Raw genomic sequence first — 24,988 nt, 5'->3', positions numbered from 1 at the left:
CCCAAAAATTACCCGCCCGTGGTGGCGCGCTCCAAACCCGGCGCCGTGCACGAGAGCTTCGCCGGGAGAGCGCGGCTGGTGGGGGACCCCGGGCTGCGCGACTGCTCCCTGCAGCTGGGGCCGCCCCTCAGCCCCGAGCTGGCCGGCAGGTATTACTTCAGGGGAGACCTGGGAGGATACAACCAGTACAGCTTCAGCGAGCACACCACGCTAGAGGTTATGGGTAAGTGGTTTGGGGAGAAATTCCAATTTTTTTCTGATTTTTTGGGGTTTTTTTCTGATTTTATTTCGATTTTTTTGTGATTTTTTGGGGATTTTTTTCGATTTTTTAGTGATTTTTTAGTGATTTTTTAGTGATTTTTTAGTGATTTTTTAGTGATTTTTTAGTGATTTTTTAGGGATGTTTTAGTAATTTTTTGGGATTTTTTCAGGAATTTTTTAGTGATTTTTTAGGGATTTTTTCAGATTTTTTTTGGATTTTTTAGTGATTTTTTAGTGATTTCTTAGGAATTTTTAAGTGATTTTTTAGTGATTTTTTAGAGATTTTTAAAGGATTTTTTAGAAATTTTTTAGTAATTTTTAGGGATTTTTATCTGATTTTTTAGGGATTTTTTAGAAAATTTTTAGGATTTTTTAGTGATTTTTTAGGGATTTTTTAGTGATTTTTTAGTGATTTTTCAGAAATTTATTCGTAATTTTTTAATATTTTTTAGGGATTTTTTTGAGATTTTTTAGTGATTTTTTAATGATTTTTTTAGTGAATTTTTAGGAATTTTTTGCGATTTTTTGGGGATTTTTTCGGGATTTTTTGGGTATTTTTTGGGGTGTTTTTCGGGGCTGGTCGGGGAGCCCGGGCTGCGCGACTGCTCCCTGCAGCTGGGGCCGCCCCTCAGCCCCGAGCTGGCCGGCAGGTATTACTGCAGGGGAGACCTGGGAGGATACAACCAGTACAGCTTCAGCGAGCACACCACGCTAGAGGTCATGGGTGAGTGAAATTTGGGGTAATTCTGACTTTTTGGGATTTTTTTGGGGTTTTTTTCTGATTTTATTTCGATTTTTTGGTGATTTTTTAGTGATTTTTTAGTGATTTTTTAGTGATTTTTTAGTGATTTTTTCTGATTTTTTCGGGATTTTTTAGTGATTTTATAGTGATTTTTTAGGGATTTTTTAGGGATTTTTTAGAAATTTTTTAGTGATTTTTTAGTGATTTTTTGGGGTTTTTTAGTGATTTTTTAGTGTTTTTTTAGGGATTTTTTAGAAATTTTTTAGTAATTTTTTGGGATTTTTTAGGGATTTTTTAGTGATTTTTTAGTGATTTTTAAGTGATTTTTTTAGTGATGTTTTGGGATTTTTTAGAAATTTTTTAGTGATTTTTTGGGATTTTTTAGGGATTTTTTAGTGATTTTTTAGAGATTTTTTAGAGATTTTTTTAGGGATTTTTTAGGAATTTTTTTGGAATTTTTTGAGATTTTTAAGGGATTTTTAAGGATTTTTCTCTGATTTTTTAGTGATTTTTTAGGAATTTGTTTCGATTTTTCTGAGATTTTTTAGGGCATTTTTTCTGATTTTTAAGCAATTTTTTGGGGATTTTTTACAGATTTTTTTGGGATTTTTTGGGTACTTTTTGGGGTATTTTTCGGGGCTGGTCGGGGACCCCGGGCTGCGCGACTGCTCCCTGCAGCTGGGGCCGCCCCTCAGCCCCGAGCTGGCCGGCAGGTATTACTGCAGGGGAGACCTGGGAGGATACAACCAGTACAGCTTCAGCGAGCACACCACGCTCGAGGTCATGGGTGAGTGAAATTTGGGGTAATTCTGATTTTTTTCTGATTTTTTGGGGATTTTTTCTGATTTTTTTGGGATTTTTTAGTGATTTTTTGGGGTTTTTTAGTGATTTTTTAGGGATTTTTTAGTGATTTTTTAGGGATTTTTTAGTGATTTTTTTGTAATTTTTTTGTGATTTTTTAGTGATTTTTTAGTGATTTTTTAGGGATTTTTTAGTAATTTTTTGGGATTTTTTTTGGATTTTTTTCAGATTTTTTAGTGATTTTTTAGGGATTTTTTAGGAATTTTTTAGTAATTTTTGGGGATTTTTTAGGGATTTTTTAGGGATTTTTTAGGGATTTTTTAGGGATTTTTTAGAGATTTTTTAGTGATTTTTTAGCGATTTTTAAGTGATTTTTTAGTGATTTTTTAGTGATTTTTTGGGATTTTTTAGGGATTTTTTAGAAATTTTTTAGTGATTTTTTAGGGATTTTTTAGTGATTTTTTAGTGAGTTTTTAGTGATTTTTTAGGGATTTTATAGTAATTTTTTGGGATTTTTTAGGTATTTTTTAGTAATTTTTTGGGATTTTTTTAGGATTTTTTCAGATTTTTTTGTGATTTTTAAGTGATTTTTTAGGGATTTTTTAGGGATTTTTTAGAGAGTTTTTAGAGATTTTTTAGAAATTTGTTAGGATTCTTTAGTGATTTTTTAGTGATTTTTTAGGGATTTTTTAGAGATTTTTTAGGGATTTTGTAGGGATTTTTTAGAAATTTGTTTGTATTTTTTACAGATATTTTAGGGATTTTTTTGTGATTTTTTTAGTGATTTTTTAGGATTTTTTAGGGATTTTTATCTGATTTTTTAGGGATTTTTTCAGGATTTTTTTTTTTATTTTTTCGGGATTTTTAAGAAATTTTTGGGGATTTTTTTGGGATTTTTTTAGGGATTTTTTAGGGGTTTTTTTAGTGATTTTTAAGGGTTTTTTTTAGTGATTTTTAAGGGGTTTTTTTAGTGATTTTTTGAGATTTTTTTTAGGAATTTTTAGAGATTTTTTAGAAATTTTTTAGGATTTTTTAGGGATTTTCTCTGATTTTTTTGGACATCTGGAACTCGATTTTTGAGACATCTAGAACTTGAATTTTGGGATCAAGGACAGGGATTTTTTTGACACCTAGAACTCGACTTTTGAGACATCTAGAACTCGAATTTTGGTCCATCCAGTCCCATTTTTTGGGATCAAGAACAGGATTTTTTTTTGACATCCAGAACTCAATTTTTGCAATCAAGAACAGGAATTTTTGACACACCCAGAACTCAATTTTTGGGACATCTAGAACTTGAATTTTGGGATCAAGGACAGGGATTTTTTTGAAATTTAGAACTCAATTTTTGGTCCATCTAGAACTCAATTTTTGGTCCATCCAGCCCCATATTTTGGGATCAAGAACAGGGATTTTTGGGACATCTAGAACTCAATTTTTGAGACATCCAGAACTCAATTTTTGCAATCAAGAACAGGAATTTTTGACACACCCAGAACTCAATTTTTGGGACATCTAGAACTTGAATTTTGGGATCAAGGACAGGGATTTTTTTGAAATTTAGAACTCAATTTTTGGTCCATCTAGAACTCAATTTTTGGTCCATCCAGCCCCATATTTTGGGATCAAGAACAGGGATTTTTGGGACATCTAGAACTCAATTTTTGAGACATCCAGAACTCAATTTTTGCAATCAAGAACAGGAATTTTTGACACACCCAGAACTCAATTTTTGGGACATCTAGAACTTGAATTTTGGGATCAAGGACAGGGATTTTTTTGAAATTTAGAACTCAATTTTTGGTCCATCTAGAACTCAATTTTTGGTCCATCCAGCCCCATATTTTGGGATCAAGAACAGGGATTTTTGGGACATCTAGAACTCAATTTTTGAGACATCTAGAACTCAATTTTTGGTCCATCCAGTCCCATATTTTGGGATGAAGAATAGGAATTTTCGACACACTCAGAACTTGATTTTTACAATCAAGGACAGGAATTTTGGGAAATCTAGAACTTGATTTTTGGGACATCCAGACATGATTTTTAGGATCAAGAACAGGAATTTTTGGTACACCCAGAACTCGATTTTTTGGGAATCCAGAAGTTGATTTTTGGGACATCTAGAACTCAATTTTTAGGATCAAGAAAAGGGATTTTTGGGACCTTTAGAACTCGATTTTTGGGATCAAGGACAGGGATTTTTGGGACATCCAGAACTCGATTTTTGGGATCAAGAACAGGAATTTTTGACACACCCAGAACTCAAATTTTGGGACATTCAGACACAAATTTTAGGATCAAGGTCAGGAATTTTTGGTACATCTAGAACTCAATTTTTGAGACAACTAGAACTCGATTTTTGGGACATCCAGACACAATTTTTAGGATCAAGGACAGGAATTTTTGGGACATCCAGTCCCATTTTTTGGGATCAAGAACAGGAATTTTTTTTGACATCCAGAACTCAATTTTTGCAATCAAGAACAGGAATTTTTGACACACCCAGAACTCGATTTTTTGGACATCCAGAACTCGATTTTTAGGACCAAGAACAGGGATTTTTGACAAACCCTGAACTCGATTTTTGACACACCCAGAACTTGATTTTTGGGACATCCAGTCCCATTTTTTGGGATCAAGAACAGGGATTTTTGGGACATCTAGAACTCGATTTTTGCAATCAAGAACAGGAATTTTTGACACATTCAGGACTCGATTTTTGCTCTATCCTGATCTCGTTTTTTGGGATCAAGGACAGGGATTTTTGACAAACCCTGAACTCGATTTTTGACACACCCAGAACTTGATTTTTGGGACATCCAGTCCCATTTTTTGGGATCAAGAACAGGGATTTTTGAGACATCTAGAACTCGATTTTTGCAATCAAGAACAGGAATTTTTGACACATTCAGGACTCGATTTTTGCTCTATCCTGATCTCGTTTTTTGGGATCAAGGACAGGGATTTTTGACACCCCCAGAACTCAATTTTTGACACACCCAGAACTCGATTTTTGGGACATCCAGACACAATTTTTAGGATCAAGGACAGGGATTTTTGGGACATCCAGAACTCAATTTTTTTGGACATCTAGAACTCGATTTTTGAGACATCTAGAACTTGAATTTTGGGATCAAGGACAGGAATTTTTGGGACATCCAGATCTCAATTTTTGGGACACCTAGAACTCGATTTTTGGTCCATCCAGTCCCATTTTTTGGGATCAAGGACAGGAATTTTTGACACACCCAGAACTCAATTTTTGGGACATCTAGAACTTGAATTTTGGGATCAAGGACAGGGATTTTTGGGACACCTAGAACTCGACTTTTGAGACACTTAGAACTCGACTTTTGAGACATCTAGAACTCGATTTTTGGGACATCCAGACACAATTTTTAGGATCAAGAACAGGGATTTTTGGGACATCTAAAACTCAACTTTTGGGATCAAGGACAGGAATTTTTGGTCCATCTAGAACTCGATTTTTGGTCCATCCAGTCCCATTTTTTGGGATCAAGAACAGGAATTTTTTTTGACATCCAGAACTCAATTTTTGCAATCAAGGACAGGAATTTTTGACACACCCAGAACTCGATTTTTTGGACATCCAGAACTCGATTTTTAGGACCAAGAACAGGGATTTTTGACAAACCCTGAACTCGATTTTTGACACACCCAGAACTTGATTTTTGGGACATCCAGTCCCATTTTTTGGGATCAAGAACAGGGATTTTTGGTACATCCAGAACTCAATTTTTGCAATCAAGAACAGGAATTTTTGACACACCCAGAACTCGATTTTTGGGATCAAGGACAGGAATTTTTGACACACCCAGAACTCGATTTTTGGGATCAAGGACAGGAATTTTTGACACACCCAGAACTCAATTTTTGGGACATCTAGAACTTGAATTTTGGGATCAAGGACAGGGATTTTTGGGACACCTAGAACTCGACTTTTGAGACATTTAGAACTCGACTTTTGGGACATCCAGTCCCAATTTTTGGGATCAAGAACAGGAATTTTTGAGACATCTAGAACTTTATTTTGGCAATCAAGGACAGGAATTTTGACACACCCAGAACTCAATTTTTTTGACATCCAGAACTCGATTTTTGGGATCAAGAACAGGAATTTTTGGAACCTCTAGAACTCGACTTTTGGAACATCCAGAGCTCAATTTTTAGGACCAACAACAGAAATTTTTGACACACCTAGAACTCGATTTTTCTCTATCCTGATCCCATTTTTGACGCTTTTTGGTGCCATTTGTTGACATTTTTTTGCCTTTTTGGTGTTTTTCAGAGGAGCCGGTGCTGGAGGTGCCGGCCGAGCTGGTGGCCGGCGCGGTGGCCGAGCTGCGGTGCCGCGTGCCGGACTCGTGTCCCCGCCAGCGGCCGCGCCTTCGCTGGGAGGGGACCGAGGAGCTTCCGGAAGTTTCCGAGAGCGAGCGGCGCGAGGACGCGGCCGGCGCCGGCTCCGTGGTGGCGCGGCTCCGCTTCCGGCCCCGGCGCGAGGACGGCGGCCGCAGGTTGGGCTGCCAGGTGACCCTGCCCAACTCCAGCCTGGCCTTCAACGCCGGCGTGGCGCTGGACGTGCAGTGTGAGCGCGACTGGGGGGGGTGGAGACGCACCTGGGGGCACCTGGGCACACCTGGGGGCACCTGGGCACACCTGGGCACACCTGGGCACATCTGGGGGGGATGGAAACGCACCTGGGGGCACCTGGGCACACCTGGGGGGGAGAGAAACACACCTGGGCACACCTGGGGGCACCTGGGGGCACCTGGGCACACCTGGGGGCACCTGGGGGGGATGGAAACGCACCTGGGGGCACCTGGGGGTGGTAAAAACACACCTGGGGGCACCTGGGCACACCTGGGGGTACCTGGGGGGGTGGAGATGCACCTGGGGGCACCTGGGATACACCTGGGGGCACCTGGGGCACACCTGGGGGCACCTGGGGGCACCTGGGGGGGTGGAGAACGCACCTGGGGGCACCTGGGCACACCTGGGGGGGAGAGAAACACACCTGGGCACACCTGGGATACACCTGGGATACACCAGGGATACACCTGCGGCACCTGGGGCACACCTGGGCACACCTGGCGGGGATGGAAATGCACCTGGGCGTACCTGGGGGCACCTGGGTGGGATGGAAACACACCTGGGGGCATCTGGGGACACCTGGACACATCTGGGGGGGGTAGAAACACACCTGGGCACACCTGGGGGCACCTGGCGGGGATGGAAATGCACCTGGGCACACCTGGGCACACCTGGGCACACCTGGGGGCACCTGGGGGGGGTGGACACACACCTGGGAATACCTGGGCACACCTGGGCACACCTGGGGGGGGGTTAGAAACACACCTGGACACACCTGGGCACACCTGGGGAGGTTTTGCAGAGATTTTGGTCTCTCCCTGACTCACCTGGGCAGTTTTTGCTGTCCCTGCCTCACCTGCCCAGGTGTCCCTGACTCACCTGGACAGTTTTTGGTGTCCCTGCCTCACCTGGGCAGTTTTTGGCGTCCCTGCCTCACCTGCCCAGGTGCCCCTGACTCACCTGCCCAGGTGTCCCTGACTCACCTGGGCAGTTTTTGATGCCCCTACCTCACCTGTCCAGGTGTCCCCGACTCACCTGTCCATGTTCTGAGCCCTCCCTGACTCACCTGGGCAGTTTTTGGTGTCCCTGACTCACCTGGGCAGATTTTGGTGCCCCTACCTCACCTGCCCAGGTGTCCCTGACTCACCTGGGCAGTTTTTGTTCTCCCTGCCTCACCTGTCCAGGTGTCCCTGACTCACCTGGGCAGTTTTTGTTCTCCCTGCCTCACCTGCCCAGGTGTCCCTGCCTCACCTGTCCAGGCGTCCCTGACTCACCTGGGCAGATTTTGGGAGGTTTTGTCTGTCCCTGACTCACCTGTCCAGGTGTCCCTGACTCACCTGGGCAGATTTTGGGAGGTTTTATCTGTCCCTGACTCACCTGCCCAGGTGTCCCTGACTCACCTGGGCAGTTTTTGGGGTTCCTGACTCACCTGGGCAGTTTTTGTTGTCCCTACCTCACCTGCCCAGGTGTCCCTACCTCACCTGCCCAGCTGTCCCTGACTCACCTGTCCCCCCCCCAGACGAACCACAGGTGCTGGAGGTGTCGGGCCCCAGCGAGGCCCTCGAGGGCTCCCAGGTGGATTTCGGCTGCCAGGCCGAGGGCCGCCCCCCCCCCGCTGCTCACCTGGTTCCGGGGGCCGCAGGTGCTGCGGGAGGAGCCGGGCGTGGCCTCGCTGCCGCTGCACCTGGCCCAGGTGAGCCCCCAGGACAGCGGCACCTACACCTGCGTGGCCGAGAACCGGCACGGCCGCCACAACCGGAGCCTGGAGCTGCACGTGGCCTGTGAGTGACGCACCTGGGCACACCTGGGGGCACCTGGGATACACCTGAGATACACCTGGGCACACCTGGGCACACCTGGGGGGACAGAAACACACCTCGGCACACCTGGGGGACACCTGGGCACACCTGGGCACACCTGGGCTCACCTGGAGGCACCTGGGGGCACCTGAACCCATCTTTGGGTCCCTCTGCACACCTGTCCCACCTGTTCCTCACCTGTCTCACTTGTCCATCTCTCACCTGTCCAATCTCACCTGTCCCAGGTGTCTCTCACCTGTCTCTGACCTATCACACTTGTCTGTATCTCACCTGTCCATATCTCACCTGTCTCATCTGTCCATATCTCACCTGTATCTCACCTGCCCCAGGTGTGTCTCACCTGTATCTCACCTGTCTATTTCTCACCTGTCCATATCTCACCTGTCCATGTATCACCTGTATCTCACCTGTATCTCACCTGTATCTCACCTGTGTTGAACGGCATGCTCTGGGTCGTTGTGGGTGACCAGGTGTGACTCACCTGTGCTCACCTGTGTCTCACCTGTCTCTCACCTGTGTCTCACCTGTGTCTCACCTGTGTCTCACCTGTGTCACCTGTCCATATCTCACCTGTCCCACCTGTCTCACCTGTGTCTCACCTGTGCATATCCCACCTGTCTCACCTGTCCCAGGTGTCTCTCACCTGTCTCACCTGTATCTCATCTGTATCTCACCTGTCTCACCTGTATCTCACCTGTCTCACCTGTGTTCACCTGTATCTCACCTGTCCCGAGTGTCTCTCACCTGTCTCATCTGTCTCACCTGTCCATATCTCACTTGTCCATATCTGACCTGTCTGTATCTCACCTGTATCTCACCTGTATCTCACCTGTATCTCACCTGTCCCAGGTGTATCTCACCTGTCCCTCACCTGTCTCACCTGTATCTCACCTGTCTCACCTGTCTCACCTGTATCTCACCTGTCCATATCTCACCTGTCCCACAGACGCTCCTCGCCCCCCTGTCCTCAATGGCACGCTGTGGGTGGTGGCCGGTGACCAGGTGTGACTCACCTGTGCTCACCTGTATCTCACCTGTCTCTCACTGTATCTCACCTGTCTCACCTGTCTCACCTGTCCCAGGTGTCTCTCACCTGTATCTCACCTGTCCATATCTCATCTGTCCATGTCTCACCTGTCCCACAGACGCTCCCCACCCACCTGTCCTCAATGGCACCCTCTGGGTCGTTGCCGGTGACCAGGTGTGACTCACCTGTCTCACCTGTATCTCACCTGTCTCACCTGTATCTCACCTGTCTCACCTGTCTCTCACCTGTATCTCACCTGTGTCTCACCTGTCTCACCTGTCCATACCTGTATCTCACCTGTCCCACAGACGCTCCCCGCCCACCTGTCCTGAACGGCACCCTGTGGGTGGTGGCCGGTGACCAGGTGTGACTCACCTGTATCTCACCTGTCCCGGGTGTCTCTCACCTTTTTACCTCACCTATCCATATCTCACCTGTATCTCACCTGTCTCTCACCTGTCCCAGGTGTATCTCACCTGTATCTCACCTGTATGTCACCTGTCCATATCTCACCTGTCCCAGGTGTCCCTCACCTGTATCTCACCTGTCCCAGGTGTCTCTCACCTGTCTCAGGTGTCTCTCACCTGTCCATGTCTCACCTGTCCCACAGACGCTCCCCGCCCCCCTGTGTTGAACGGCACCCTGTGGGTCGTTGCGGGTGACCAGGTGTGTCTCACCTGTCTCACCTGTCTCACCTGTGTCTCACCTGTGTCTCACCTGTATCTCACCTGTATGTCACCTGTCCATATCTCACCTGTCCCAGGTGTCCCTCACCTGTATCTCACCTGTCTCTCACCTGTATCTCACCTGTCCGTATCTCACCTGTCCATATCTCACCTGTCTCTCACCTGTCTCTCACCTGTCCATATCTCACCTGTCTCTCACCTGTCTCTCACCTGTCCATATCTCACCTGTCTCTCACCTGTCTCTCACCTGTCCCACAGACGCTCCCCGCCCACCTGTCCTGAACGGCACGCTCTGGGTCGTTGCGGGTGACCAGGTGTCACTCACCTGTATCTCACCTGTATCTCACCTGTATCTCACCTGTCCCTCACCTATCTCACCTGTCTCATCTCTCTTACCTGTCCCACCTGTCCATATCTCACCTGTGTCTCACCTGTATCTCACCTATGTCTCACCTGTCTCTCACCTGTCCATATCTCACCTGTCTCACCTGTCTCACCTGTATCTCACCTGTATCTCATCTGTCTCCCCTGTCTCACCTGTCCCACCTATCTCACCTGTGCCAGGTGTCTGTCACCTGTCTCTCACCTGTATCTCACCTGTCTCACCTGTATCTCACCTGTCCATGTCTCACCTGTCCCACAGATGCTCCCTGCCCACCTGTCCTCAATGGCACCCTGTGGGTGGTGGCCGGTGACCAGGTGTGACTCACCTGTGCTCACCAGTCTCTCACCTGTCCATATCTCACCTGTCTCACCTGTCTCATCTCACCTGTCTCACCTGTCTCTCACCTGTATCTCACCTGTATCTCACCTGTATCTCACCTGTCCCGCAGACGCTCCCCGCCCCCCTGTCCTGAACGGCACGCTCTGGGTGGTGGCCGGTGACCAGGTGTGACTCACCTGTGCTCACCTGTGCTCACCTGTATCTCACCTGTCTCCCCTGTCTCATCTCTCTTACCTGTCCCACCTGTCCGTGTCTCACCTGTCCATATCTCACCTGTATCTCACCTGTATCTCACCTGTATCTCACCTGTCTCACCTGTGTCTCACCTGTCTCACCTGTCCCAGATGTATCTCACCTGTCTCATCTCTCTCACCTGTCTCACCTGTCTCTCACCTGTCCATATCTCACCTGTATCTCATCTGTCTCACGTGTGTCACCTGTCCCACCTGTCTCACCTGTCCCAGGTGTATCTCACCTGTCTCTCACCTGTCCATATCTCACCTGTCTATCACACCTGTCTCACCTGTATCTCACCTGTCCCAGGTGTATCTCACATTTTTACCTCACCTGTCCATATCTCACCTGTATCTCACCTGTCCCACCTGTATCTCACCTGTCTCATCTCTCCCACCTATCTCACCTGTCTCTCACCTGTCTCTCACCTGTATCTCATCTCTCTCACCTGTCCCACAGATGCTCCCCGCCCACCTGTCCTGAACGGCACCCTGTGGGTGGTGGCCGGTGACCAGGTGTCGCTCACCTGTATCTCACCTGTATCTCACCTGTATCTCACCTGTATCTCACCTGTATCTCACCTGTCTCTCACCTGTATCTCACCTGTCCATATCTCACCTTTTATCTCACCTGTATCTCACCTGTCTCACCTGTATCTCACCTTTATCTCACCTGTCTCTCACCTATCTCACCTGTCTCATCTCTCTTACCTGTCCCACCTGTCCATATCTCACCTGTCTCTCACCTGTATCTCAACTGTCCCCCAGACGCTCCCCGCCCACCTGTCCTGAACGGCACCCTGTGGGTTGTTGCGGGTGACCAGGTGTGACTCACCTGTGCTCACCTGTCTCACCTGTATCTCACCTGTCTCACCTGTATCTCACCTGTCTCACCTGTATCTCACCTGTATGTCACTTGTCCATATCTCACTTATATCTCATCTGTCTCACCTGTCTCACCTGTCTCACCTGTCTCACCTGTCTCTCACCTGTCTCATCTCTCTCACCTGTCTCTCACCTGTATCTCACCTGTCTCTCACCTGTCTCTCACCTGTCCATATCCCACCTGTATCTCACCTGTCCCAGGTGTATCTCACCTTTTTACCTCACCTTTATCTCACCTGTATCTCACCTGTCCCCACAGACGCTCCCCATCCCTTGGTGTTGAACGGCACGCTGTGGGTGGTGGCCGGTGACCAGGTGTGACTCACCTGTGCTCACCTGTATCTCACCTGTCTCACCTGTCTCAATTGTCCCAGGTGTATCTCACCTGTATCTCACCTGTGTCTCACCTGTGTCTCACCTGTCCCGGGTGTCTCTCACCTGTATCTCACCTGTCTCTCACCTGTCTCACCTGTCCCACCTGTCCCACCTGTCTCACCTGTCCCAGGTGTATCTCACCTGTCTCACCTGTATCTCACCTGTCTCTCACCTGTCCCACAGACGCTCCCCGCCCCCCGGTGTTGAACGGCACCCTCTGGGTGGTGGCCGGTGACCAGGTGTGACTCACCTGTGCTCACCTGTGATCACCTGTGTCTCACCTGTCTCACCTGTGTCTCACCTGTATCTCACCTGTATCTCACCTGTCCCTCACCTATCTCACCTGTCTCATCTCTCTTACCTGTCCCACCTGTCCATATCTCACCTGTCTCACCTGTATCTCACCTGTGTCTCACCTGTCTCTCACCTGTCCATATCTCACCTGTCTCACCTGTCTCACCTGTATCTCACCTGTATCTCATCTGTCTCCCCTGTCTCACCTGTCCCACCTATCTCACCTGTGCCAGGTGTCTGTCACCTGTCTCTCACCTGTATCTCACCTGTCCATGTCTCACCTGTCCCACAGACGCTCCCTGCCCACCTGTCCTCAATGGCACCCTGTGGGTGGTGGCCGGCGACCAGGTGTGACTCACCTGTGCTCACCAGTCTCTCACCTGTCCATATCTCACCTGTCTCACCTGTCTCATCTCACCTGTATCTCACCTGTCTCTCACCTGTATCTCACCTGTCTCACCTGTCTCTCACCTGTCCCACAGACGCTCCCCGCCCCCCAGTGTTGAACGGCACCCTCTGGGTGGTTGCGGGTGACCAGGTGTCACTCACCTGTGTCTCACCTGTCCCGGGTGTCTCTCACCTGTATCCCACCTGTATCTCACCTGTATCTCACCTGTATCTCTCACCTGTATCTCACCTGTATCCCACCTGTCCAATCTCACCTGTATCTCACCTGTCGATATCTCACCTGTATCTCATCTGTCTCACGTGTCTCACCTGTGCTCACCTGTCTCACCTGTCTCTCACCTGTCTCACCTGTCTCTCACCTGTATCTCACCTTTATCTCACCTGTCCATATCTCACTTGTATCTCACCTGTCTCACCTGTCTCACCTGTCCATGTCTCACCTGTGCTCACCTGTCTCACCTGTATCCCACCTGTATCTCACCTGTCCCACAGACGCTCCCCACCCACCTGTCCTGAACGGCACCCTCTGGGTCGTTGCCGGTGACCAGGTGTGACTCACCTGTGCTCACCTGTCTATCACACCTGTCTCACCTGTGTCTCACCTGTATCTCACCTGTATCTCACCTGTCTCACCTGTCTCAACTGTATCTCACCTGTTCCAGGTGTATCTCACCTGTCCCAGGTGTATCTCACCTGTATCTCACCTGTATCTCACCTGTATCTCACCTGTCTCTCACCTGTCCCACAGACGCTCCCCGCCCACCTGTCCTCAATGGCACCCTCTGGGTCGTTGTGGGTGACCAGGTGTGACTCACCTGTATCTCACCTGTCCCGGGTGTCTCTCACCTGTATCCCACCTGTATCTCACCTGTCTCACCTGTCTCAATTGTCCCAGGTGTATCTGACCTGTATCTCACCTGTCTCTCACCTGTGTCTCACCTGTGTCTCACCTGTCTCACCTGTGCTCACCTGTGCTCACCTGTCCCGGATGTCTCTCACCTGTATCTCACCTGTATCTCATCTGTCTCCCCTGTCTCACCTGTCCCACCTGTCTCACCTGTGCCAGGTGTCTCTCACCTGTCTCTCACCTATCTCACCTGTCTCATCTCTCTTACCTGTCCCACCTGTCCATGTCTCACCTGTCCATATCTGACCTGTGCTCACCTGTCCATATCTCACCTGTGTCTCACCTGTGTCTCACCTGTGTCTCACCTGTGTCTCACCTGTATCTCACCTGTATCTCATCTGTCCCAGGTGTATCTCACCTGTATCTCACCTTTATCTCACCTGTCCATATCTCACCTGTCTCTCACCTGTCTCACGTGTGTCTCACCTGTCTCACCTGTATCTCACCTGTCTCTCACCTGTCCCACAGACGCTCCCCGCCCCCCTGTTCTGAACGGCACCCTGTGGGTGGTGGCCGGTGACCAGGTGTCGCTCACCTGCGCGGCCGCGAGCCACCCGGCCCCGATCGTGACGCTGGCCCGCGGGCGGCGCGTGGTGGCCGCGGCCGTGTACGAGCCCCAGGTGAGGCTGGAGCTGCCGGCGGCCGCACCTGAGGACGGCGGGGAGTACCTGTGCCGGGCCGAGAACCAGCACGGCGCCAGCAGCCTGGCCTTCAATGTCACCGTGGAGTGTGGGTTTGGGGGGAAAAATGGGATTTTGGGAAAATTATAAATTTTTGTATTTTTTTGGATGTGAAAAATGGGGAAAAAATGGGGATTTCGGGAAAAAAAATGGAAAAAAATTAGGAAAAATTGGGATTTTGGGGTGAAAAAAGGGATTTTGGGGAGCAGCCTGGCCTTCAACATCACCGTGGAGTGTGGGTTTGGGGGGAAAAACGGGGATTTTGGGAAAATTATAAATTTTTGTATTTTTTTGGATGTGAAAAATGGGGAAAAAATTGAGATTTTTGGGGAAAAAAAGGGGATTTTGGGAGGGAAAATGAGGATTTTGGGGATGGGAAATTGGGGTTTTGGGGCCTTCAACGTCACCGTGGAGTGTGGGTTTGGGTTTGGGGGGAAAAAGGGGGATTTGGGGAAAAAAAGAAAAAGTGTCCCCAATGTCCCCACTGTCCCCAAATCCCCCCAATGTCCCCAATGTCCCCAATGTCCCCAATCCCATTTCCACCATTTTCCCCCATTTTTTCCATTTTCCGCCATTTTATCCCCAATGTTCCCAATGTCCCCAATCCCATTTTGTGTCCCCATTGTCCCCAATGTCCCCAATGTCCCCAATCCCCTCAATGTCCCCAATGCCATTTTCCCCCAATTTCCCCCCATTTTTTCCCTTTTTCTGCCATTTTTCCTCAATGTCCCCAATGTCCCCAATCCCATTTTGTGTCCCCAATGTCCCCAATCCCCCCAATGTATCCAATGTCCCCAATGTCCCCACTCCCATTTTTCCCATTTTCCGCCATTTTGTGTCCCCAGTGTCCCCAAATCCCTCAATGTCCCCAGCGTCCCCAATCCCATTTTGTGTCCCCAATGTCCCCAATGTCCCCAAATCCCCCCAATGTCCCCAATGTCCCCAATGTCCCCAACCCCATTTCCGCCATTTTCCCCCATTTTTTCCATTTTCCGCCATTTTGTCCCCAATGTTCCCAATGTCCCCAATCCCATTTTGTGTCCCCAATGTCCCCAATTTCCCCAATCCCCTCAATGTCCCCAAATCCTCAAAGTGTCCCCTATGTCCCCAAATCCCCTCAATCCCCCCAATGTTCCCAATGTCCCCAATCCCATTTTGTGTCCCCAATCCCCCAAATGTCCCCAAATCCTCAAAGTGTCCCCAATGTCCCCAAATCCCCTCAATCCCCCCAATGTCCCCAATGTCACCAACCCCATTTCCGCCATTTTCCCCCCATTTTTTCCATTTTCTGCCATTTTGTCCCCAATGTCCCCAATCCCATTTTGTGTCCCCAGTGTCCCCAGTGTCCCCAATGTCCCCCAATGTCCCCAAATTCCCCCAGTGTCCCCAATCCCATTTTGTGTCCCCAATGTCCCCAATGTCCCCAATCCCATTTCCGCCATTTTCCCCCATTTTTTCCATTTTCCGCCATTTTGTCCCCAATGTTCCCAATGTCCCCAATCCCATTCTGTGTCCCCAGTGTCCCCAATGTCCCCCAATGTCCCCAAATTCCCCCAGTGTCCCCAATCCCATTCTGTGTCCCCAGTGTCCCCAATGTCACCAATCCTATTTCCGCCATTTTCCCCCATTTTCCCCCATTTTTTCCATTTTCCACCATTTTGTCCCCAATGTCCCCAATCCCCCCAATGTCCGCAATCCTATTTTGTGTCCCCAATGTCCCCTCTGTCCCCTCTGTCCCCAGACCCCCCGGTGCTGCTCCCCGAGTCCCGCTGCGCCCCGCTGGGTGACGGCGCCGCCCGTTGCGTCTGCGCCGCCCCAATGTCCCCAATGTCCCCAATGTCCCCAAATCCCCCCAATGTCCCCAAATCCTCAAAGTGTCCCCAATGTCCCCAATGTCCCCAAATCCCCCCAAATCCCCAAAGTGTCCCCAATCCCCTCACTGTCCCCAATGTCCCCAATCCCCTCACTGTCCCCAATGTTCCCAATGTCCCCAATCCCATTTTGTGTCCTCAATGCCCCCAATGTCCCCATTGTCCCCAACCCCATTTCCGCCATTTTCCCCCCATTTTTTCCATTTTCTGCAATTTTGTCCCCAATGTCCCCAATCCCATTTTGTGTCCCCAATGTCCTCAACATCCCCAATGTCCCCAATCCCATTTTGTGTCCCCAATGTCCCCAATGTCCCCAATCCCCCCAACGTCCCCAATCCCCCCAACTGTCCCCAATGTCCCCAATGTCCCCAACCCCATTTCCGCCATTTTCCCCCATTTTTTCCATTTTCCGCCATTTTGTCCCCAATGTCCCCAATCCCCTTTTGTGTCCCCAATGTCCTCAATGTCCCCAATGTCCCCAATCCCATTTCCGCCATTTTCCCCCCATTTTTTCTCAATCACCCCAATATCCCCAATCCCATTTTGTGTCCCCAATGTCCTCAATGTCCCCAATGTCCCCAATGTCCCCAATCCCATTTCCGCCATTTTCCCCCATTTTTTCAATTTTCCGCCATTTTGTCCCCAATGTCCCCAAATGTCCCCAATCCCATTTTGTGTCCCCAATGTCCCCAATCCCATTTTGTGTCCCCTCTGTCCCCAGACCCCCCGGTGCTGCTCCCCGAGTCCCGCTGCGCCCCTCTGGGTGACGGCGCCGCCCGTTGCGTCTGCGCCGCCGCCGCGCTGCCGTTACCTGTGCTCGCCTTCGAGCTGCCCTCGCTCAACCTCACCGTGGCCGAGGGCCACCGCGACTTCGCCCTCACCGCACCTGGCGGTGGCCCAGGTGGCCCCGGTGGTGGCCCGGGTGAGGCGGTGACGGCCGTGCTGACGCTGCGCGGGGGCCTGGAGCCGCGGCTGGCCGTGCTGTGCGCGGCGAGGAACGGCCACGGCGCCGCCAGGATGCAGCTCCGCTTCCATCATCCGGGTGAGTCGTGTTACCTGGGCACACCTGGGCACACCTGGGGTCACCTGGGCACACCTGAGCACACCTAGGGGGTGTATTTGGGTCACCTGTGTTACCTGGGTACACCTGGGATACACCTGGGGCACACCTGGGAGCACCTGGAGGGAAGAACATCACACCTGAGCACACCTGGGCACACCTGGGCACACCTGGGAGGTGTATTTGGGTCACCTGAGCACACCTGGGCACACCTGGGGGACACCTGGGCACACCTGGGCACACCTGGGGGATGTATTTGGGTCACCTGAGCACACCTGGGCACACCTGGGCACACCTGGGGGGTGTATTTGGGTTACCTGGGCACACCTGGGGGCCTGGAGCCGTGGCTGGCCGTGCTGTGCGCGGCGAGGAACGGCCACGGCGCCGCCAGGATGCAGCTCCGCTTCCATCATCCGGGTGAGGCACCTGGGGGGACACCTGGGCACACCTGGGGGTACCTGGAGGACACCTGGGCACACCTGGGGGGTGTATTTGGGTTACCTGGGCACACCTGGGGGCACCTGGGGTTTGTATTTGGGTCACCTGGACACACCTGGGCACACCTGGGCCACAGCTGGGGGCACCTGGGGGCACCTGGGCACACCTGGGGGACAGAATATCACACCTGGGCACACATGGGGGATGTATTTGGGTCACCTGGGCACACCTGAGCACACCTGGGCACACCTGGGGGTTGTATTTGGGTTACCTGTGTTATCTGGGTACACCTGGGCACAGCTGTCCCTATCTCACCTGTCTCACCTGTATCTCACCTGTCCCACCTGTCTCACCTCTGCTCACCTGTATCTCACCTATGTCCCACCTGTCCGTCTCTCACCTGTGTCTCACCTGTCTCACCTGTATCTCACCTGTCCTGTCCCACCTGTCCCTCACCTGTCTCTCACCTGTCTCACCTGTCTGTATCTCACCTGTCTGTATCTCACCTGTCTGTATCTCACCTGTCTCTCCCCTGTCTCTCACCTGTCTGTATCTCACCTGTGTCCCACCTGCAGCCGGGCTGGTCTGGGCCAAGGTGGGCCCGGTCGGCGCCGTCGTCGCCTTCGCCGTCGTCATCGCCCTCGTTTGTTACCTGAGCCAGAGCCGCCGCAAGTGAGCCCCGCCCCCCGCCGGCCACGCCCACCGGGGGGCCACGCCCGCCTGGGGAGGGGGGAGGGAAAAGGGTGGGGGGTGGGGAAGCCACGCCCATTTTGGGGACCACCCCCGTGATAGGCCACACCCATTCTTGGGACCCCTCCATAATAGGCCACGTCCATTTTAGACACGCCCCCAAAGAGACCACGCCCACATTGGTGTGGCCACCATATAGGCCACGCCCATAATCTAACACACCACAAGAGGCCACGCCCATCTAAAACCCCCATGCTAGGCCACGCCCATTTTAGACACGCCTCCCAAATAGACCACGCCCACATTGGGGTGATCCCCAAATAGGCCACGCCCATAAGCTGACACACCCCAAGAGGCCACGCCCATTTTAGACACGCCCCCCAAGAGACCACGCCCACACTTAAGTGATCCCAAATAGGCCACGCCCATAATGTGGAATAACCAAGAGACCACGCCCACATGGCGAGGCCACGCCCACTCTGACACATCATTAGAGAGGCCACACCCATGATCTGACACACCCAAGAGGCCACGCCCACTCTGACACTTCATTGGCACGGCCACGCCCATATCTGGAAACTCCCAGTTAAGCCACGCCCACATTTGGGAAGAGAGGCCACGCCCACAGTGAGTTATCCCCAGCAGGCCACGCCCACATTGATTGAGGCCACGCCCATTTTTAGGAAAAAAAGAGACCACGCCCACATTTATGGTTTAATGAGAGGCCACGCCCACATTTGGGGATAAACCACACCCACGTTTGGGTGTGACCTCAGAGGCCACGCCCCTGCCAGTAACCACGCCCACTTCTATTTTAAAAAAAATTATTGGCCACATCCATCAAGCCACGCCCCTTGGACACCATTTAGGCCCCACCCACTTTAGGCCACGCCTACGCCGTGACTCAGAGGGTGTGGGGGCGTGGCTGGGGGCGTGGCCAAGGCTAACGAGGCCACGCCCCCGCCCCGCCCCTGCAGGAAGGCGTCGGGAAGCCCCGCGGTGACCCCGGTGACCCCGCCGGGGGGGCGGGAGGCGGAGCCACGCCCACTGCAGGTGAGGGGGCGGGGACATCGGCTGGGGACATCTGGGGACATTTCAGGGGTCCCTGAGTGAAATTTGGGGACGTTTGGGGACATTCTGGGGGGTCCTGACCAAAATTTGGGGACATTTTGGGGGTCCTGAGTGAAATTTGGGGACATTTTGCGTCCCTGGGTGGGGATTTGGGGACATTTGGGGACATTTCGGGGGGTCCTGAGCAAAATTTGGGGACATTTTGGGGTCCTTGGTGGGAATTTGGGGACATTTTGGGGTCCTTGGTGGGAATTTGGGGACATTTTGGGGATGCTGAGCAAAATTTGGGGACATTTTGGGAATTCTGAGTGAAATTTGGGGACATTTTGGGGGTCCTGAAGGTGGATTTGGGGACATTTGGGGACATTTTGGGGGGTCCTGAGCAAAATTTGGTGACAATTTGGGGGTCCTGAGTAAAATCTGGGGACATTTTGGGGGTCCTGAGTGAAATTTGGGGACATTTGGGGACATTTTGGGGACATTTGGGGGTCCCTGAGTAAAATTTGGTGACATTTTGAGGGGTCCTGAGGGGATTTGGGGACATTTGGGGACATTTTGGGGATTCTGAGCAAAATTTGGGGACATTTGGGGACCATTTGGGGACATTTGGGGACATTTCAGGGTCCCTGGGTGGGGATTTGGGGACATTTTGGGTGTCCTGAGTGAAATTTGGGGACATTTTGGATCCCTGGGTGGGGATTTGGGGACATTTGGGGACATTTTGGGGGGTCCTGAGTAAAATCTGGGGACATTTTGGGGGTCCTGAGTGAAATTTGGGGACGTTTGGGGACATTCTGGGGGGTCCTGATCAAAATTTGGGGACATTTTGGGGGTCCTGAGGGGATTTTGGGGACATTTGGGGACATTTTTGTGACATTTTGGGGCCATTTTGGACCCACCTGGGAGGACACTTGGGGCTCCAGGTGACCCCAGGTGACCCCAGGTGACCCCGGGTGACCCCAGGTGACCCCAGGTGACCCCAGGTGACCCCGCCCCTCCCCCCCAGCCCCGCTGGCTCCGCGGCGCCGTCGGGCGCTGGGCCCTGGGGGTGGGGGAGGGGCCGGGAGCCCCCCCCGAGCCCGCCCCTCCCCCCAAACCCGCCCGGGGACCCCCCGAGGAGCCCCCGGAGTACGCGGAGATCCGGGTCAAGTGACACCTGGGGACACACCTGGGCACACCTGAACCCGACCTGGACACACCTGAGATACACCTGGGCACACCTGGACACACCTGGACCGCACCCATCACACCTGGACACACCTGGAACACATCTGGATATACCTGGGCACACCTGGACACACCTGAGCATCACCTGGACCACACCCACCTCACCTGGACACACCTGGGCACATCTGGGGACACCTGAGATACACCTGGACCACACCCTGTACACCTGGACACACCTGGGCACACCTGGGTGCACCTGAGCACACCTGAGATACACCTGGACACACCTGGACCACACCCACCACAACTGGGACACACCTGGGGACACCTGAACCCGACCTGGACCACACTCACCTCACCTGGACACACCTGGGCACACCTGGGTGCACCTGGGCACAGCTGGGCACACCTGGACACACCTGGGCACACCTGGGGACACCTGGACGTGACCTGGACCACGCCCACCTCACCTGGACCTGACCTGGACCACACCCATCACACCTGGGCACACCTGGGTGCACCTGGGCACACCTGGACACACCTGAGATACATCTGGGCACACCCAAACCACGCCCACCACACCTGGGCACACCTGGATACACCTGGGAACACCTGGACCTGACCTGGACCACACCCTGTACACCTGGACCACGCCCATCACACCTGGACATCACCTGGACCTCACCTAAACCACACCCACCTCACCTGGACACACCTGGGAACAACTGAGATAAACCTGGGCACACCTGGACCTCACCTGAACCACGCCCACCTCACCTGACCACGCCCACCTCACCTGGACACACCTGGGGACACCTGGAAAATACCTGACCACACCTGGACACACCTGGAAACACATCTGGACACACCTGGACCTCACCTGGACCACGCCCACCACACCTGGACCTCACCTGGACCACGCCCACCTCACCTGGACCACGCCCACCTCACCTGGGCACACCTGAGCATCACCTGGACCTCACCCGGACCACGCCCACCACACCTGACCACGCCCACCTGTCCATCCCGGCTGTGACCACGCCCACCAGGACTCACCCCACCCGGCCACGCCCACTCTGACCACACCCACACCCACATTTGGTCATGTAGCCACGCCCCACTCCTCCTATGACCACGCCCACACCCATATTTGGGGTTAGATCACGCCCATTCCTCCTACGACCACGCCCCACCTCCATATTTGGGGTTAGACCACGCCCAGTCCTCCTATGACCACGCCCACACCCATATTTGGTGTCAGACCACGCCCACTCTGTGACCACGCCCAATTTCCCACACACAACCACGCCCATCTCCTTATCCGGGCATGGCCCCGCCCACCTCTCCAGGCCCCGCCCCCTCGTTAATTATTTATTGTCCCTCATTAACGCCCCTAACGAGCGCCACCCCTCCCCCACCCCCCTCTCCAATCTGTGACCTTTGACCCCCAAATAAAACCGGAAGTGCCCGAAGGGGCTCCTGGAGTTCAAGAATTTTGGGAATTTTGGGGAAATTTGGGAATTTTTTAATTTATTTGGGATTTATTTGGGATTTATTTGGGATTTATTTGGAGGAATTAATTGGGATTTATTTGGGATTTATTTGGAATTTTTTGGGAATTTTTTGGGGGAATTAATTGGGATTTATTTGGGATTATTTGGGATTTTTTTGGGATTTATTTGGGATTTATTTGGGATTTATTTGGGGATTTTTTTTTTAATTTTTTGGGGAAATTTTAAAAATTTATTTGGGATTTTTATGGGATTTTTTTTTTTTTTTTCCTTTGGGATTTATTTGGATTTTTGGGGAATTCTTTGGGATTTTTTGGGGATTTTTTGGGGGGATTTATTTAGATTTATTTGGGGTTTATTTGGGATTTTTTAATATTTTTTTTTATTTATTTGGGATTTCTTTGGGATTTTGGGGGGAAATATTTGGGAATTTTTTTGGGGAATTAGTTGGGATTTATTTGGGATTTTTTGACATTTATTTGGAATTTTTTTTTTAATTTTTTGGGGAAATTTTAAAAATTTATTTGGGATTTTTATGAGATTTAAAATTTTTTTTTAAAATTTCTTTGGGATTTCTTTGGGATTTATTTGGATTTTTTGGGATTTATTTGGGATTTTTTGGGGGAATTAATTGGGATTTATTTGGGATTTTTTGGGATTTTTTGGGATTTTTTGAGATTTATTTGGAATTTTTTGGGATTTTTTTGGAATTTTTTTTTTAATTTTTTTTGGAAATTTGAAAAATTTATTTGGGATTTTTATGGGATTGTTTTTTTTTTTTTCCTTTGGGATTTATTTGGATTTTTTGGGGATTTTTTGGGGGGATTTATTTAGATTTATTTGGGGTTTATTTGGGATTTTTTTATATTTTTTTTTATTTATTTGGGATTTCTTTGGGATTTTGGGGGGAAATATTTGGGAATTTTTTGGGGAATTAGTTGGGATTTATTTGGGATTTATTTGGAATTTTTTTGAGATTTATTTGGAATTTTTTTTTAATTTTTTGGGGAAATTTTAAAAATTTATTTGGGATTTTTATGGGATTTTTTTTTTTTTCCTTTGGGATTTATTTGGATTTTTTGGGGAATTCTTTGGGATTTTTTTGGGATTTTTTGGGGGGATTTATTTAGATTTATTTGGGGTTTATTTGGGATTTTTTAATATTTTTTTTTATTTATTTGGGATTTCTTTGGGATTTTGGGGGGAAATATTTGGGAATTTTTTTGGGGAATTAGTTGGGATTTATTTGGGATTTTTTGACATTTATTTGGAATTTTTTTTTTAATATTTTGGGGAAATTTTAAAAATTTATTTGGGATTTTTATGAGATTTTAAATTTTTTTTTTTAATTTATTTGGGATTTCTTTGGGATTTATTCGGATTTTTTGGGAGTTATTTGGGATTTTTTGGGAATTTTTGGGGGGAATTAGTTGGGATTTATTTGGGATTTTTTTTGGATTTTTAAAAAATTTATTTGGGGATTCTTTTTTATTTTGGGGGGAATTTTTTAAAATTTATTTGGGAATTTTACGGGATTTTTAAATTATTTTTTAAAAATTTATTTGGGATTTCTTTGGGAATTATTTGGAATTTTTGGGGATTTATTTGGATTTTTTTTTTTTTAATTTATTTGGGATTTCTTCGGGATTTATTTGGATTTTTTGGAAGTTATTTGGGATTTTTTGGGGATTTATTGGGGGAAATTTTGGGGTTTCTTTGGGATTTTTTTGGGATTTTTTGGATTTTTTGGGGATTTTTTTTCAGATTTATTTGGGATTTTTAATGGGATTTTTTTGGAAATTATTTGGGATTTTTTGGGATTTAATTTGGAATTTTTCTGGATTTTTTGGGGGGATTTTTTTGGGAATTATTTGGGATTTTTTTGCGATATTCTTTTATTTATTTGGATTTTTTGGGGATTTTTTTTTTTTAGAATTTATTTGGATTTTTTGGGATTTATTTGGGATTTTTTTCAATTTTTGGGGGGGATTTATTCAGCATTTTTTGGGCTTTACTTGAGAAAATTTTTTGGATTTTTTTGCGGGATTTTTTGGGCTTTTTAAAAATTTTTTTGGATTTATTTGGATTTTTGGGGGGTTTATTTGGGATTTTTTCAAAATCTTTTGGGGATTTATTTGGGATATTTTCAGATTTTTTTCGGATTTTTTGGGGGAATTATTTGGGATTTTTAAAAAATTTATTTGGATTTATTTGCATTTTTGGGGGATTTTTTTGGGGGGATTTATTTGGAAATTTTTTTTTATTTTTTGGGGGATTTTTTGGGATTTCTTTGGGATTTTGGGGGGGGGATTTTTTTAAATTTATTTGGGATTTTGGGGGATTTTTTTTTTTTAAATTTGGATTTATTTGTATTTGGGGAGGGGGGATTTATTTGGGATTTTTTCAGAATTTTCCCCAATTTTTTCCCTTTTTTCCCCATTTTTCCCACTCTCCCCACTTCCAAAATCGCCCAAAAAATAAAAAAAATCCCCAAATTTTCGCCTCCCCTCCCCCATCCCCAAAATCCAAAAAATCCCCAAAAAAAACCCAAAAAAAACCCCAAAAAAATAAAAAAAATCCCAAATAATTCCCGAAAAAATTAAAAAAAAATCCCAAAAAAATCCCCTAAAAATTCCCAAAAATCAAAATAAAAACCCAAAAAAAATCCCAAAAAAATCCCAAAAAAATCCCAAAAAAATCCCCAAAAAATCAAGAAAAAATCC

General features: G+C 48.9%; 1 protein-coding gene across 1 annotated transcript; it reads left to right on the top strand.

Moving 5' to 3' along the window:
- Positions 1 to 6: 6 nt before the first annotated feature.
- Positions 7 to 20,814, top strand: MAG (myelin associated glycoprotein; the record flags this gene model as incomplete). Its single annotated transcript, XM_033084504.1, is given in 10 exon segments — positions 7 to 223; positions 6,117 to 6,413; positions 7,938 to 8,023; positions 8,025 to 8,199; positions 13,363 to 13,418; positions 14,302 to 14,506; positions 17,050 to 17,370; positions 18,402 to 18,498; positions 19,494 to 19,569; positions 20,594 to 20,814. Coding segments are annotated over 10 exon segments (1,677 nt in total), but the record flags the coding sequence as incomplete, so codon positions are not given.
- Positions 20,815 to 24,988: the final 4,174 nt, after the last annotated feature.

This window comes from Catharus ustulatus, chromosome 39, assembly GCF_009819885.2.
Source record: "Catharus ustulatus isolate bCatUst1 chromosome 39, bCatUst1.pri.v2, whole genome shotgun sequence".
Taxonomy (NCBI): Eukaryota; Metazoa; Chordata; class Aves; order Passeriformes; family Turdidae; genus Catharus; species Catharus ustulatus.
Note: the sequence above shows the minus strand (reverse complement) of the source record. Positions and strands in the feature narration are given on the sequence as shown.